This window comes from Colletotrichum chrysophilum (assembly GCF_026319265.1).
Source record: "Colletotrichum chrysophilum strain AFK26 chromosome Unknown scaffold_4, whole genome shotgun sequence".
Classification (NCBI taxonomy): domain Eukaryota; kingdom Fungi; phylum Ascomycota; class Sordariomycetes; order Glomerellales; family Glomerellaceae; genus Colletotrichum; species Colletotrichum chrysophilum.
In genome coordinates this window covers 709,877-723,416 of record NW_026517291.1, presented here as the reverse complement: position 1 = coordinate 723,416, position 13,540 = coordinate 709,877, and the positions used below count along the sequence as shown (strand labels likewise).

Genomic DNA, 13,540 nt, shown 5'->3' with positions numbered 1-13,540 from the left:
AAGGGCGAAATTTGCGACGGCTGAAGGGCGAATGGATGACGTCCCCCCCTTCCAGTTAATTGCCCACACTGCCGCGCCAAAGCGAAGCGAAGCGGGCTGAGGTGGTCCTAGCGCCGAGAGCCGCGCCGACATGTCCGAAGTCGGCCGGGGGGCAAAGTCGGTGTTTTCGCGGGCTCGCGGCATTCTTTCCACGGGCGGGTCCTGCTCGACATTGTTCCCCAATTAAAAAGGAGCCACAGCTTTTGACTAAAAAGTGCGGTGTGATTCGATGGTTGTCCGGTCACGAAGTGTTGTGCTGGAGCTGTCTGCATCCACACCCTTCCGATGTCTGGGGTCGATTGACTGCATTTTGATGATGCCAGCACCCAGAGAGGAACTGGGTGTCATCACAGGTTTGCGGCACTGATTAAAACGTGCAGACAGTGAAGCATCAAGATGCACTCTTGGACTTGCACTGGAAATCCTTCCCGGTCACTCCCGTGAAGCTCAACCTCTTCGAAGGTCTTATCAGAAAGATGTTCGATTCAAAAGACCAATCAGGGGATTCTTATTAATGCATGTGCACCTATTTGGGCAGCTTTCTCCTACGCCTACCGTATACGTATCCAGAATTGTGTAAGCACCCGTATCAGGCTTGCTTTCACGGACGTGCTCCCCCAACCCCAGATCAAACCCCATGGGACTGGTTCCTAGGCCATACGTACGGGGTAATTACCGCCGAATGGCAGGCGACTTATTACGACGATGGTGCCCGCTTCGCTCGTCTCGTCGAGGTTCGTCCCAGTTTTCGTGTTGAAAGTCGAGACCGCGAACAGCTAAAACATCATGTCCAAGGTATTCACTGCTGAAGAAGGTCAGTCCACGTCGGCTTCTCTGCCCCAATTTCTCCTTGCTGACCCCGAAACCATCAGTGCGAAAGCACAACACCCCAGAGAGCTGCTGGGTCGTGCTCTACGGCAAGGTGTACGACGTGACCGAATTCCTCCCTTCCCACCCCGGCGGCTCCAAGATCATCGTGAAGCTGTCCGGCAAAGATGCGACCGACGAGTACGATCCAATTCACCCCCCAGGTATCCTCGAGGAGAACCTGAAGCCCGAAAACTGCCTCGGCACGATAGACCCTGAGTCGCTGGCTCTGTTGCAGCCCGCGCCGGCCAAGGCAGAAGACGCGAAGCCAAAGGAGGGACCGCCTCGCTTGGAGACGCTGCTCAACCTTGATGAGATTGAAGAGGCTGCCACAAGGTTGATCCCCAAGAAGGCATGGGCATACTACTACTCGGCTGCGGATGACCTTTGGACGAAGAGCAACAACGGCCGCGCATACAGGCAGATTCTGCTCAGGCCGCGCGTGTTTGTTGACTGTACTCAAGTTGATACCTCTACATCAATTCTGGGCCACAATGTTGGGCTCCCGCTGTTTGTGTCACCAGCTGCCATGGCCAGACTCGCCCATCCTGACGGCGAGCGTGGCATTGCAAAGGCTGCTGCCAAGTTCAATGCGATGCAGTGCGTGTCGAACAACGCCTCAATGACCCCAGAACAAATCATTGAGGGTGCTGAGCCAGGCCAGGTCTTCGGATGGCAACTCTACGTCCAAAACGACAGGGCCAAGAGTGAAGCCATGTTGAAGCGCATCAATGCCATGAGAGATCACTACAAATATGTCTGCTTGACGCTGGACGCCCCCTGGCCCGGCAAGCGTGAGCTCGACGAGAAGCAGCAGTTTGAGGGAGCCTTCGAGGTCGAGTCAGAGTCAAACTCCAAGACTGAGGAGGCTAAGCGGCCAGGCGGTGGTGGTGTCGGCCAGCAGCTGTTCTTTGGAACGGCAGCCGACTTGACGTGGAAGACAACCCTTCCCTGGCTTGCAAAGCACACCGATCTGCCCATCGTGCTCAAGGGACTGCAGACGCATGAGGATGCCTACCTGGCTGCTATGTACGCGCCTCAAGTGAAGGCCATCATCTTGTCGAACCATGGAGGTCGTGCTCTCGACACGGCCCCGCCTGCGGTACACACTTTGCTGGAGATCCGCAAGTACTGCCCCGAAGTATTTGATAAGATCGAGGTCTGGATCGACGGTGGCATCAAGCGTGGAACAGACGTTGTCAAGGCTCTGTGCCTGGGTGCGAAGGCTGTCGGCGTTGGTCGCGCTGCCCTCTTCGGTCTGGGTGCTGGTGGCCAGGCCGGTGTGGAGAGGACGTTCGAGAGTGAGTCTTGCGTGTGCAAAACGATGTCGTTGTTGACGAGTCGCTAACTTTTTTTGTCTAGTCTTGAAGGCCGAGACGGAGACATGCATGAGGCTACTTGGTGCGAAGAACATCAGCGAGCTGGGCCCCAAGTTTGTAAGTGATACCACTACGATCCAAACGCAAGACCCTGGTGAGACGTCGGTTGCTAATGTATGCGGCAGATCAACACTCGCCAAGTTGAGAGGGATATATACGATGGCGAGTCTGGGCTCGAGAACAGGGTTAGCCTGTGGGTGAAGTCGAAGCTGTAGATTGACAGCGCCATGCCTGTACACTAGCTGAAAGGAGGAGGCTCTTCGAACGTTGGCCGAAGGGGGCAAATTACTGGCATCGCGGGGCAGACGGTATCATTTTGCCCTCAACGCTGCGATTGCATGATCCCTGACCTCACAAATGTGGGATGCGCCTCAGCTCAATTCAGGGTCAGCCTGGACATCGTGAGCTGAGATGAAGGGTTGATAAGGAAAAGATGGTGGGTGATGGCGGAATGGGTTCTGAAACCAAGGCATACGACAGCGTCGCAATTCCGCTGGCTCGCTCAGCCGTGTATAGTCATATATGAACGTAGAAGGACGCAGAGAGTTCTGGATTTCGAATAACAGGGTTAGGCTTCGGATGCCAATCATTGGCAGCTATTGTCATCCTATCAGTGGTCGGTCCGACGTTTTGAAACGAAACCCTCAGTGGTGTCTTTCAAATTTATTTCCGATCCGACGGCTTCGCTGTCATTGTTAGATCCGAGCGTTGCCTACCAAGGCAGCCGACGACAGAAATGTCCCGGCGTGGTGGGTTGGGTTCCACGATTCTCGGTCAGTTAACGTCAGGCGGTGCGGCGACTTGAGACGGAATTACGTCTGTTGGGAGGTTGAAAGGCCGGGAACCGTTGTCGGCGGCGACGGGATCGTGAAAGACGTCGCGTGAGGAGCCCGAACCTTGGGCCAGGTTGTGAGAGGTACATTGCGCGGCATGATGGATGGATGTAGGATCCATGCGTCTCTAACACGGTTAGTGATGCTATTGTGGCTCTGTGAGTAACCACGGATAATCGGATCGCGAAGGATGGTGGGTTTCTGGCAAAGTTTTGGACGAGGTTAATGTATTTGGAAAGGAAGCAGACGATGTTCCTTCGTCTTTGGTTTTCTGCCTTCGGGTCCCAACGTAGTACTCGGCCGATTGAATCGAGTCGAGTCGGGCCAAGTCGAGTCAGCCCCAGCCCACTCGGGCAAGAAGCTTGTGCAGGGGTGGTTGACGGCATCCCGCGTGGCACACGATGAGGTCGGTGACGACGGGGAGAAAAGAAGAGACCGACAACGAGGACAACCTGGACAATTGCAAATGCTGTAGTACAGACGAGAAAGACTTCAAATGTCGAAGTGGGTGTGACACGGAGTGACAGCCTTCCCCGAGAGCTTCCCATATTGAGAGACGAGAGAGGCGGCAACACTGTGAAGAGGGTGGACGCACAGAGCATCGAGCAGCTTCAGCTCCACTGGTCATCAGCGACGAGACGCATGTCGTTGGCCGCTCAGTTGCTGTTGTTGGTGTGTGATTTCCGGTGGAGATGCGCTAGGTAAGGCACCTGGTGCTTCTAGGTTGTGATTCTCCACTGCCCGGTGCCTTTCCCCCTCCTTTGCGCGCCCAGGTTCCCCGTCCAAAAAGAAAGTGCAGCAGCGGCCTCCGCTCCCCCCGCCAGCACCCGTCGTGCCCAGGCCGGGGTATGCAGGGGTTCGAGTGGTTGGGGTGGGCACGCGATGGACGACTTCAATGTCGGCTGCCCTTCGCCGTCCTGCAGTCTGCAGGTGCCTCGTCCCAGAGTGAGAGCACCTTCTTCGTTTTCAGTTTTTTTAGTGGGCGCGCTGGCAAAAGGCCCCCTCCACTTCCTAATATTTTTTTTCACTTTTTTGCCTTCGACTAGCTGGGCAGGGCAGGTACTTGGGGTGTCTCGTTCTCTCGTACTCAAAGCAAATCATTGGCTTCCTGCGTCAAATCTCCGAGGCTATTTCAGCGTGTCCAGCCAATCCGAACCCTTCATCACCCCATTTCGGTCTGCTGCCGCTCCCTCTGTGCTGTCATTTCGACACCGTTCTTTTCTCTGCATACGTACTTTGCTTGTATCCACGAACTGGTGCCCTTCCCCCGCCCATCTGTGCACGCCAGCAATCCCTCCCATCTGTGGTTCACTAGCACTTTGCCTGGTGCTTGTTTGTCAGCTCTTTCCTGCGAAATCCGTCGCGTGATGCTCCTCGACGCCATGCGTTCATCGTGGCTTGGGCAGCCAAGATTCGGCGCGATCCAGAAGGCAGCCCTGGGGTTTTCGAGGCCAGAATGCTCATTGGCCCTTGGGCAGAGTCCGACGACTTCACCAGTGGCGCACGGCAACTTCGCGGCACGACGAACAGCCGTCAGCCTCAGGGCCGTGATACTTTGATTGGACAGGCGAGGATTCCCTCTCCAGCGCTAGAAGCCAGCCGGACCTGCCTAGTGGCCATTGGGCCGCTGCTGGGAAAAGCTCAACGTCCACTGGATTCCTTGCCTCCACGATGAAGCTTGTCTCATCTCCAAAAATGCAAACCGTCGCCCCCCAGCCGATTATTCTTTCCACGCCGCACCCATCTTAGTTCTCAGACTTCTCCGGCTCTTCAAGCCAACCGACGACCCGAACGGCCTATCATGGGCTGACAATTCAAAAAGACGGCATCATGGTCTCCAAATGCAATGGCCAACCCGCGTTCTCGCCTTGCTCCCCTGCCTCTTTTGGCGGCCAAGCCACCAGAGCCCGTATATTGCGCCGCAGACGCAAATCAGTGCTACCACACACGAGATCACTTTCATATGCTTGACCCAAGACCTCAATTCTCTTCACAAGATGCCGAGGGACCGCCAGCCGGTCGCCCAGCAGGATTGCAACTCTGCGTGTTACTAGGCACCGCGCAAGGGACCACCCCGGCTCTGCTCGACACACAATGCGGGGCAACCGCTTCGAGATGGTGTCGACCTTGTTCTCGGCATGCCACCCAATCTGGACGCTGCCCCGGCCTGCCCTTGCAAGTCTACCGCCGCCAGCCCATCCGTACCATCCATCCTGAACCCTCCCAAGCGCAGATTCGGACGTCAAATCTTGGTGACCTGACAGCTTTTTCATCTGCATCCAGTCACGCCGTGCCATCTGACTGGTCGATCCCGACTCCTTGTTACGCAGTTGGGCTAAGTATCCGTTGGATAGATAGCCCACGCACACGACGTACGGATACTATGGATGGTACACGCCCACTTCGTTTTCCCATGAACAGAGGTCAAAATGTACGCCGGGCACATATGTACTCAATATCCACTCACGCCCAGCCCAGGTATGTACCTGCGCCGCGACCCAACTTTAGACTACCCCGTCTACCTACCGAGTCGGGGCGTCTTAGTCGAATGGGTCGAGGCGAGCGAGAGGGTTACATGCTTGAACCATTGTGGACATGAAGATCTCGAGCTATCGCTACCGTGTGATGCTTTAAGGGTGCCCATTATTCCCCGGCATCCCCAGCCCTTACCCCAGAAAGCATCTCTCGATCTCTGTACTTAAACACCTTTGGTCCCACTCGACTGCTTGGTTCCTCGATACCCTGCCCGCCATCGTTCAGCTGTCATCGAGACATCCAAGCGGACTGTTTGCTCCTTCGCCTCCTTCGAGAGAAACATCGGCCTGTTACGGAAGCGAGCAACAACTCTACGACTATTGCATCCTACAACGCATAACACACACATAAGACGCACAGCACGACTCGGTCAAGATGAGGGACAAGCAAGATATCAACCATTCCGAAAACGCCTTGAACGGTGTCAATTCTGGAGGAAGCGGCAAGAACAAGTCCTGCATGAGGCATTGCAAGAAGCTGTGGTGGGCGTATCTACTCCTGCTGGTGGTCATCACCGCCATTGTCGTCCCAGTCATGTAAGTACACGCGATCAGATCCTTACTAACTACCGGGACGCTCCTCCAAGCATGATACTGACCCTTCCTGCAGAATTTTGGTTGCCGTTCCAAAGATTGCCCAGCATAAGCTCGACGAGGCCGAGCTCGTTGTCGATGGAATTACCCTCTCCAACACAAAGTCCAACTCATACACCATGGCCATCAACTCGACTTTGAAATCGGACGGCAAGGTCAAGGCCACAATTGAGGGCTTCGAGGGAGTCATGTACCTCGAGGACTTGGAGCCGCACACCCCCTTTGTGACCATCAACTTCCCCGAGACCAAGTCCGTCAAGGAGCAGACCGTCAACATCAGCCAGCCTATCCAAATCCAGAACATGGCGGCCTTCACAACATTCAACACCTGGTTCCAAGCAAACGAATCCCTCAGAGTCACAGTCTACGGCGAGACCCACGTCAAGGTCTCTGGACTCCCCAAGAGATACCCCGTGACCTTCAAGAACACGGTCACCCTGCAGGGTACGATCTGAGTTCAGCCTCCAATTTATCGCATGATAAGCTAACAAAACCTAGCCCTGAACGATTTCAAGGGACTCAATGTCACAGAGAGCGAGATCAGCCTGACCCCCGACGCCAATGGCGACAACTTCAAGGGCAAAGTGACGATCCCCAACCACTCCGTCATCACTCTCGAAATCGTAAGTTCATGCAGGTCAGCCAGGTTGCTGCCGTAACTGACACGAAGCTTTCCAGGGCAACGCCTCTTTCCGCAACCTGCTCAATAATAACGAAATCGGCACCGTCTATATTGACAATCTTGTTCTGCATCCGGGCGACAACAACGTCAACATGCGCGCCAACATCTCCCAGGCCCCCGTCCTCACGGCCATCCAGGCGAAGCCCGCTTGCGAGAACGGCGTCATCCCCTTTGGCCTGAACGGCAAGGACGTTGTTAATGGCGGTCAGAGGCTGTCGTACTTTGCTGATGCTCTGGCTGCTGGCACCGTCCTTACTGACATCAACGTCGGCGCTGCCCTCAAGAAGATCGGTCTCAATCTTACCTGCAGCTCTTAAGCAAGCGAGCCTTACGATTAGAGAAGATAAACGCATGGGGAAAACGGGATATGGGGAGGCAAGGTGTCTGCTCGCTGGTTCGAAATAATGATTTACTTATACTCTCACGGGGGAGGATTTACGTGCTATGTGTGGAAGATTTCGATACCTTGACCTCTGTGAGATTACGATACACAGTGAAGCTGGGCGCCATATGGCTGCAATAGCTAAATTATGATACATGTTCCGCAATAATCGTCCCTTTTGGTAGAGATGTATGCTCAGCAGGAAGGTTCTAACTGACAACCTCGCGATGCCAGTTGTTCACACAAGATTAAGCCTATTTCCGACGTCATGAAACTCACCCCATCTTCACCCTACGGCTTCTCAACCTTCTTGCTTGACGCACATTCCCGTCACCTGTCGTCCAAAATTCATCTTCGGTCCGTGTCCCAGACTTCTTCTGCTCTGACGACACGGATGACGGTGCACACCCACACATGGGAGACACGAGGAACACACGGATGCCATCGTCCTAAGGGGGTATCACAATGCCTTTTCCCTCCTTCTCATCTCTTCTCGCTTACAATCAGACGCCGTCAACGCAGATGAAAAGCACTGACTTCTCATCGCAAATCCACGTGCTAGAAGACCACTCGTGAAGCGCGCCTCGGCCCAAGACATCCTGAGACGCCTGCAGAAACCTTGCTCCTCTTTTTTTCTGCCTGTCCAACCCCACGTAGCGCGTAATGCAAGGCCATGTAACCCCAAACTGATCTTCGCGAGCGCTGACTATGCCCATATGCCGTATGCACTAAGAGCTGAAGGGGGGGCGTGGGATCGACTTTTCACACTACCAGCCGCCGCCCGCCTTTCGCTTCCCCGCGCGGGAGATGGCCCCCTGCTCGGACGAAGAAGCCGAAGCCGCCGCCGCCGCCGCCTCGTTACCGGGAGACGCGACTTCGGATGCAGAAGGACCGCCGGCAGCCGCTGGAACGAACTCGACTGGCCCGCCGGCCTTTCTCAACCCAGCACGCTCGGCGCGGACCCGCTCCTGGCTCTGTCGCAGCGCGGTCCTGGTAGCCCACTCGGGGAGGGCTGCTTCAGACGTGGGGTCCCAAATGTCGAGGGGCAGCGTGGTGGCGTAGCCGCCGCGGCCGTCGATGTCGACAAAGTCCATGAGCTTGTCGGTGAGGCTTGGATTGCGTAGGGCGGAGGACTGGGCGAGCTTGGCGTTGAAGTGCACACTCTTCTTCTTGAGTTCGATGAACTGGGTGAACTTGGCGGTTAGGGCTGGGGGAGGGGAGCCTGGAGGCGAGGGGGGGATGTCGAAGTTCGGGACCGGGGGGAGGGTCAGGTCGCGGAGGAGGGCGCGGGAGGCTGTGTAGGGCGAGTCTGCACCGTCGGCTGCTTGTGACAACGGCCCCTGGGGTAGCTGGGCTCCCATGGATGGTAGGGCAGGTCCTAGGGGAACGGAATGCTGTTGAACGGGGCCGATCGTTATGTTCTCTGACGGTGGTTGCGGCTCCTGAGCCTCTTGCTTTGGTGGCTGTGGTGATAGTGGCTTGGCATCTTCTAAGAGTTTGTCAATATGAGATTCGCAAGAGCTAGATGAATGCGTATATCACGTCCGCTTACTTGAATCGGGCTGCTGTGGGGGCGGTGCGGTTGTTTTTGAAGTTTCGGTCTGCGGATGATGAGTTAGTGAATTGCTTGGGAGAAAGGAGTAGTGAGTGAGTGACGGCACCTTCTCCTGAGGAATAGTCTCTTGGACATCGTCATCCTCGTCACTGCTGTCATATGCGACCAGGCCAGCCATTTTGATTGAAGTAAAATGAAAATAAAAGTAAAAAACTGCCAAGAACTTCAGATGATCGTGGGGGAAAATCAAGATGAATTCAGCTCTGTAGCGATGGCGTTGATCAAGGTGAAGCGCCGGTGTGAGTTCCTTACAGGCTAGCTAAATTCCGGGGAATTAAATTGGATTTTTTCGATTGGCCTACTAGAGTGGGTCCTTGCCGCAAGGTCTGACCTCACGTTTGGGCGGCCTGGAGCAACCTAATTATCACGTCGCGACCTTTTTCCGCCCCTCCCAAACTTCTCCAGCCGCATGTCATCAGCGTCGCCATCCTAGCAGACCGATCTGTTGACGACGCTCCTTCTTCACACCATCATTTTACCCTACGGAGCTGTCAGAGCCAAGCTCCAACAGTGGTGACACCCAGAGTGACAGAACCCTGCGAGAACAAGAAGCAAAAAAAAAGTAGCTCTCACCAAACGTAGTGTCTTGCTGAGAGTTCGAGACCTACAACATGGCTCGGACCAGGGACTCGCGCTCACCATCGCCTGCAGGAAGCCAATACAACGCGAGACGCCACCGCAAAGACGATGACAGGCGCGATCGGGATCGCCGCGATGACGGCAGAGACTACCGTCGTCGCTCGCGGTCCAGGAGCCCTGGCGATGTGAGAAGACACCACCACTATTGGAGACGCGATGGGGAGCATTCTGACAAGTTCAACGAGCAGCGCCGATACCGAGATCGCGACCGTGATCGCGACTCCTACCGCCGCAGGGACCGCTCCATAGACCGACGAGACGATGATTCATATCGAGGAAGCCGACGAGACAACGACCGCCACAGAGACCGGAGGAGGTCGCGTGACCGTTACGCTGACCGAGACCGGTCGCTTGACAGACGGCGGCATCGTGACAACGACAGAGACCATCGCCCGCGGCGGGACGATTCTCGGGACAGGGTGCGCGCTAGGCGTGAGGGAACGGCTGATTCCCATCCCCGTAGCAGGCGCGATGACAGCCGTCCGCGCGCTGCGGCGCCTTCAGACAGCACGCCAACTGCCGGTAATGAGGTATGAATATCCCCCATGTATGATTGATGCGAACATCGCTAACAACGATTGATAGGCTGCTAAGCCCAAGCCTACCCCAGCACAGACTGAAGCTGACAAGAAGGCTGAGCGACTCGCCAGACTTGAGGCGTGGAAGAAGAGCAGGGAGAACAAGGCGAGCAAAGAGAATGAGGTTAATCCAAGTCAGACTAGGAATCTCCTTGCTGAGATGGACAAGAAGTCCGTGCCTTCACCGGCCGCTGCTTCGCCCACCGTTGCGTCGCCCGCCGTGGCCTCACCCGCTGTCGCGTCTCCTGGAGCTGCATCGCCAGCTCCGACACAGGCGACATCTGGAGCCGCATCGCCGGCTGTGCCTTATTCAGGCAAATTTGACCCAAAGGCGATTGCCAAAAAGTCTGCGGCGTCACTCAAGCAATCCAACTCGAATGGTGTTCTGGGCTTGCTTGACGGCCGTCCTGAAAAGAGTACTGCTGCTGTTGCGCAGACCACCAAAGGTACGTTTGTTCCGCGATCTGCCACGCATACTCCTGCTTACCAAGACATCTCAGCTTCCGCATTGCCCGCCAATCGAGGAAACCTGAGCGCCTTCGGCTTCCACAAGCAGGCCGACAGCGACAAGCTGCCCAGCAAACGCAAGCTGGACCTCGACGAAGAGGAGGGAACGAAGAGGAAACTTACGAAGCTGCCCGCCCTTCCCCTCGAGGCTGATGACACCCCCTATGCTGATCAAGATGAGGACGATGAGTCTGACGGCGGCAACTTTGCCGAGACTGAGGAAGAGGCTATTGCGGCCGCTCGCGCAGCACACGAACGGCGAGAGAAGGAAATGCAAGAAGCAAAAGACGAGGAAAAGCCCGACGTCACAATGGATGACGCGGCTCCGGCTCAGACGAACGGCGCTACCGAAGAATCCTCAGCGGACAAGATGGATGTCGAAGAGGAAGACGAGGTTGATCCCTTGGATGCCTTCATGGCCGACTTGGACACCAAGCCCAAACCTGCTGCTCCCAAGGCAAGTACATCATCGAAGAAGGTCCAAGAACCCGAGGCGTACTTCAGTGACGATGACTACGCCTTCAAGGCAGAAGACAAAGATGCGAATGCAATCCTCGCCATGGCAGCCAAGCGCAAGAAGAAGGATATTCCCACCATCGATTACAGCAAGCTCGATCTGCAGCCAATTCGCAAGAACTTCTGGGTTGAACCAGCAGAGCTTGCAGCCTTGACCGAAGCTGAGGCCAACGACCTACGTCTGGAACTCGATGGCATCAAGGTTTCCGGGAAAGATGTCCCCAGGCCTGTCCAGAAATGGGCTCAATGTGGTCTCACACGGCAAACACTGGATGTCGTCGCCGACTTGGGATACGAAAAGCCTACGTCCATTCAAATGCAGGCGTTGCCCGTCATCATGTCCGGCCGCGATGTGGTCGGCGTAGCCAAGACTGGATCCGGTAAAACGGTTGCTTTCCTCCTGCCCATGTTCCGTCACATTATGGACCAGCCTCCCATCAAGGACACCGATGGTCCCATCGGCCTCATCATGACCCCCACCCGCGAGTTGGCGGTTCAGATTCACCGTGACTGTAAGCCTTTCCTCAAGGCCATGGGTTTGCGGGCTGTCTGCGCTTACGGCGGAGCGCCTATCAGAGATCAAATTGCCGAGCTCAAGCGAGGAGCCGAAATCGTTGTCTGTACGCCTGGCCGCATGATTGATCTGCTGGCAGCCAATCAAGGCCGTGTCACCAACCTGCGCCGCGTCTCATACGTCGTCCTTGATGAAGCAGATCGAATGTTTGACATGGGTTTCGAGCCTCAAGTCATGAAGATCTTTGCCAACATGCGACCTGACCGCCAGACCATCTTGTTCTCGGCGACGATGCCTCGCATTATTGACTCTCTTACCAAGAAGGTGCTGAAGTCTCCAGTAGAGATAACCGTCGGTGGCCGCAGCGTCGTAGCGCCAGACATTACGCAAAAGGTCGAGGTCATCCCTGAAGACGCCAAATTCGTCCACCTCCTAGGACTCCTTGGTGAGCTTTACGACGAGGACGAGGACGCCCGTACTCTCATCTTTGTCGAACGTCAAGAGAAGGCAGACGACTTGCTCAAGGAGCTCATGGTGAAGGGTTACCCGTGCATGTCAATCCACGGCGGTAAAGACCAGATTGATCGAGACTCTACGATTGCTGATTTCAAAAAGGGCATTGTCCCTATCCTTATTGCCACCTCCGTTGCCGCCAGAGGTCTAGACGTCAAACAGTTGAAGCTGGTTGTCAATTATGATGCCCCTAACCATCTGGAAGATTATGTCCACCGCGCCGGTCGAACCGGAAGAGCCGGTAACAAGGGTACTGCTGTGACTTTCATCACTGAAGAGCAAGAGAACTGCGCTCCTGGTATTGCCAAAGCTTTGGAGCAGAGCGGTCAACCTATACCTGACCGTCTGAACGAGATGCGCAAGGCCCACAAGGACAAGGTCAAGGCTGGCAAAGCCAAGGACACTTCTGGTTTCGGTGGAAAGGGTCTGGATCGTCTCGATGCCGAGCGTGAAGCTGCCCGTCTTCGCGAGCGCAAGACCCACAAGGCCGAGGGCGAGGAAGACGACGTGAAGGAAGAGAAGACTGAGGAAGACAAGGGCAAGGATGCCGCGTCTGCCATTAAGTCAGCCGTCTCCGCGATTGTATCACGCAACGCCAACAAGCCTGAGGGAGAAGCAAAGCCCAAGGACGCGCCGGCCGCCGCGGGTGCCCCTGGTGGCAAGAAGCCTCTGGACGCTGTTAGTGCCGCGATCAGTGCTATCAACGAGCGCCTTGGCAAGGCTGGCCAGCTACGTTCCGGACAGCCCATTGACAATAAGGGACCTGATGCCGGTGCTTACCACGCCACGCTGGAGATCAACGACTTCCCGCAGAAGGCCAGATGGGCCGTCACAAACAGAACCAACGTGGCCAAGATTCTGGAGGCGACTGGCGTGTCAATCACCACGAAGGGAACGTTCTATCCGGCGGGCAAGGAAGTTCCTCCTGGAGCAGACCCCAAGCTGTACATCCTTGTTGAGGGTGACACTGAGGTCGTAGTGGGGGCTGCTATTACAGAGCTCACTCGTCTCTTGAGCGAAGGTACAGTGGCCGCTGCCACGGCGGACAGCCGCGCGCCCGCCTCTGGACGTTACAACGTCGTTTAGAATCTTTTGTGTGTCTTTCGTTGTCCATAGTAAGCTCGTATTTAAGTCGGTTGTCGGAGTGGCGGCGTCAGGAAAGAGGGAGGTTCGCCTCGAAATATACATCAGGGCACACATAACGGAAGGGAGATCCGTCCTTATCGGGCTGTAGTATTAGTGAGAGGTTTCAATAAAAAACGCGCTCTTCAGATTGGCTCAGTTCTCGGTGAACGGTGGATGAGACTAAGTAGCCATCGTCGGTCGCATCTTTCAACGTCTTAATAGT

General features: G+C 55.7%; 4 protein-coding genes across 4 annotated transcripts; 3 read left to right on the top strand and 1 right to left on the bottom strand.

Moving 5' to 3' along the window:
• Positions 1-825: 825 nt before the first annotated feature.
• Positions 826-2,500, top strand: COL26b_001102 (uncharacterized protein; the record flags this gene model as incomplete). Its single annotated transcript, XM_053174061.1, has 4 exons — positions 826-853; positions 912-2,207; positions 2,269-2,342; positions 2,411-2,500. The coding sequence occupies 4 exons, from the start codon at positions 826-828 to the stop codon at positions 2,498-2,500; spliced, it is 1,488 nt and encodes a 495-aa protein (XP_053042178.1).
• Positions 2,501-6,028: 3,528 nt separating this feature from the next.
• Positions 6,029-7,245, top strand: COL26b_001101 (uncharacterized protein; the record flags this gene model as incomplete). Its single annotated transcript, XM_053174060.1, has 4 exons — positions 6,029-6,189; positions 6,263-6,690; positions 6,745-6,869; positions 6,925-7,245. The coding sequence occupies 4 exons, from the start codon at positions 6,029-6,031 to the stop codon at positions 7,243-7,245; spliced, it is 1,035 nt and encodes a 344-aa protein (XP_053042177.1).
• An 832-nt stretch (positions 7,246-8,077) lies between these two features.
• COL26b_001100 (uncharacterized protein) lies at positions 8,078-9,043 on the bottom strand (the record flags this gene model as incomplete). Its single annotated transcript, XM_053174059.1, has 2 exons — positions 8,078-8,773; positions 8,972-9,043. The coding sequence occupies 2 exons, from the start codon at positions 9,041-9,043 to the stop codon at positions 8,078-8,080; spliced, it is 768 nt and encodes a 255-aa protein (XP_053042176.1).
• Positions 9,044-9,825: 782 nt separating this feature from the next.
• On the top strand, positions 9,826-13,278 carry PRP5 (pre-mRNA processing RNA-helicase; the record flags this gene model as incomplete). The annotated part of the gene is made up of 4 exons (XM_053174058.1): positions 9,826-9,983; positions 10,031-10,094; positions 10,150-10,588; positions 10,643-13,278. The coding sequence occupies 4 exons, from the start codon at positions 9,826-9,828 to the stop codon at positions 13,276-13,278; spliced, it is 3,297 nt and encodes a 1,098-aa protein (XP_053042175.1).
• Between the last annotated feature and the right edge of the window lie 262 nt (positions 13,279-13,540).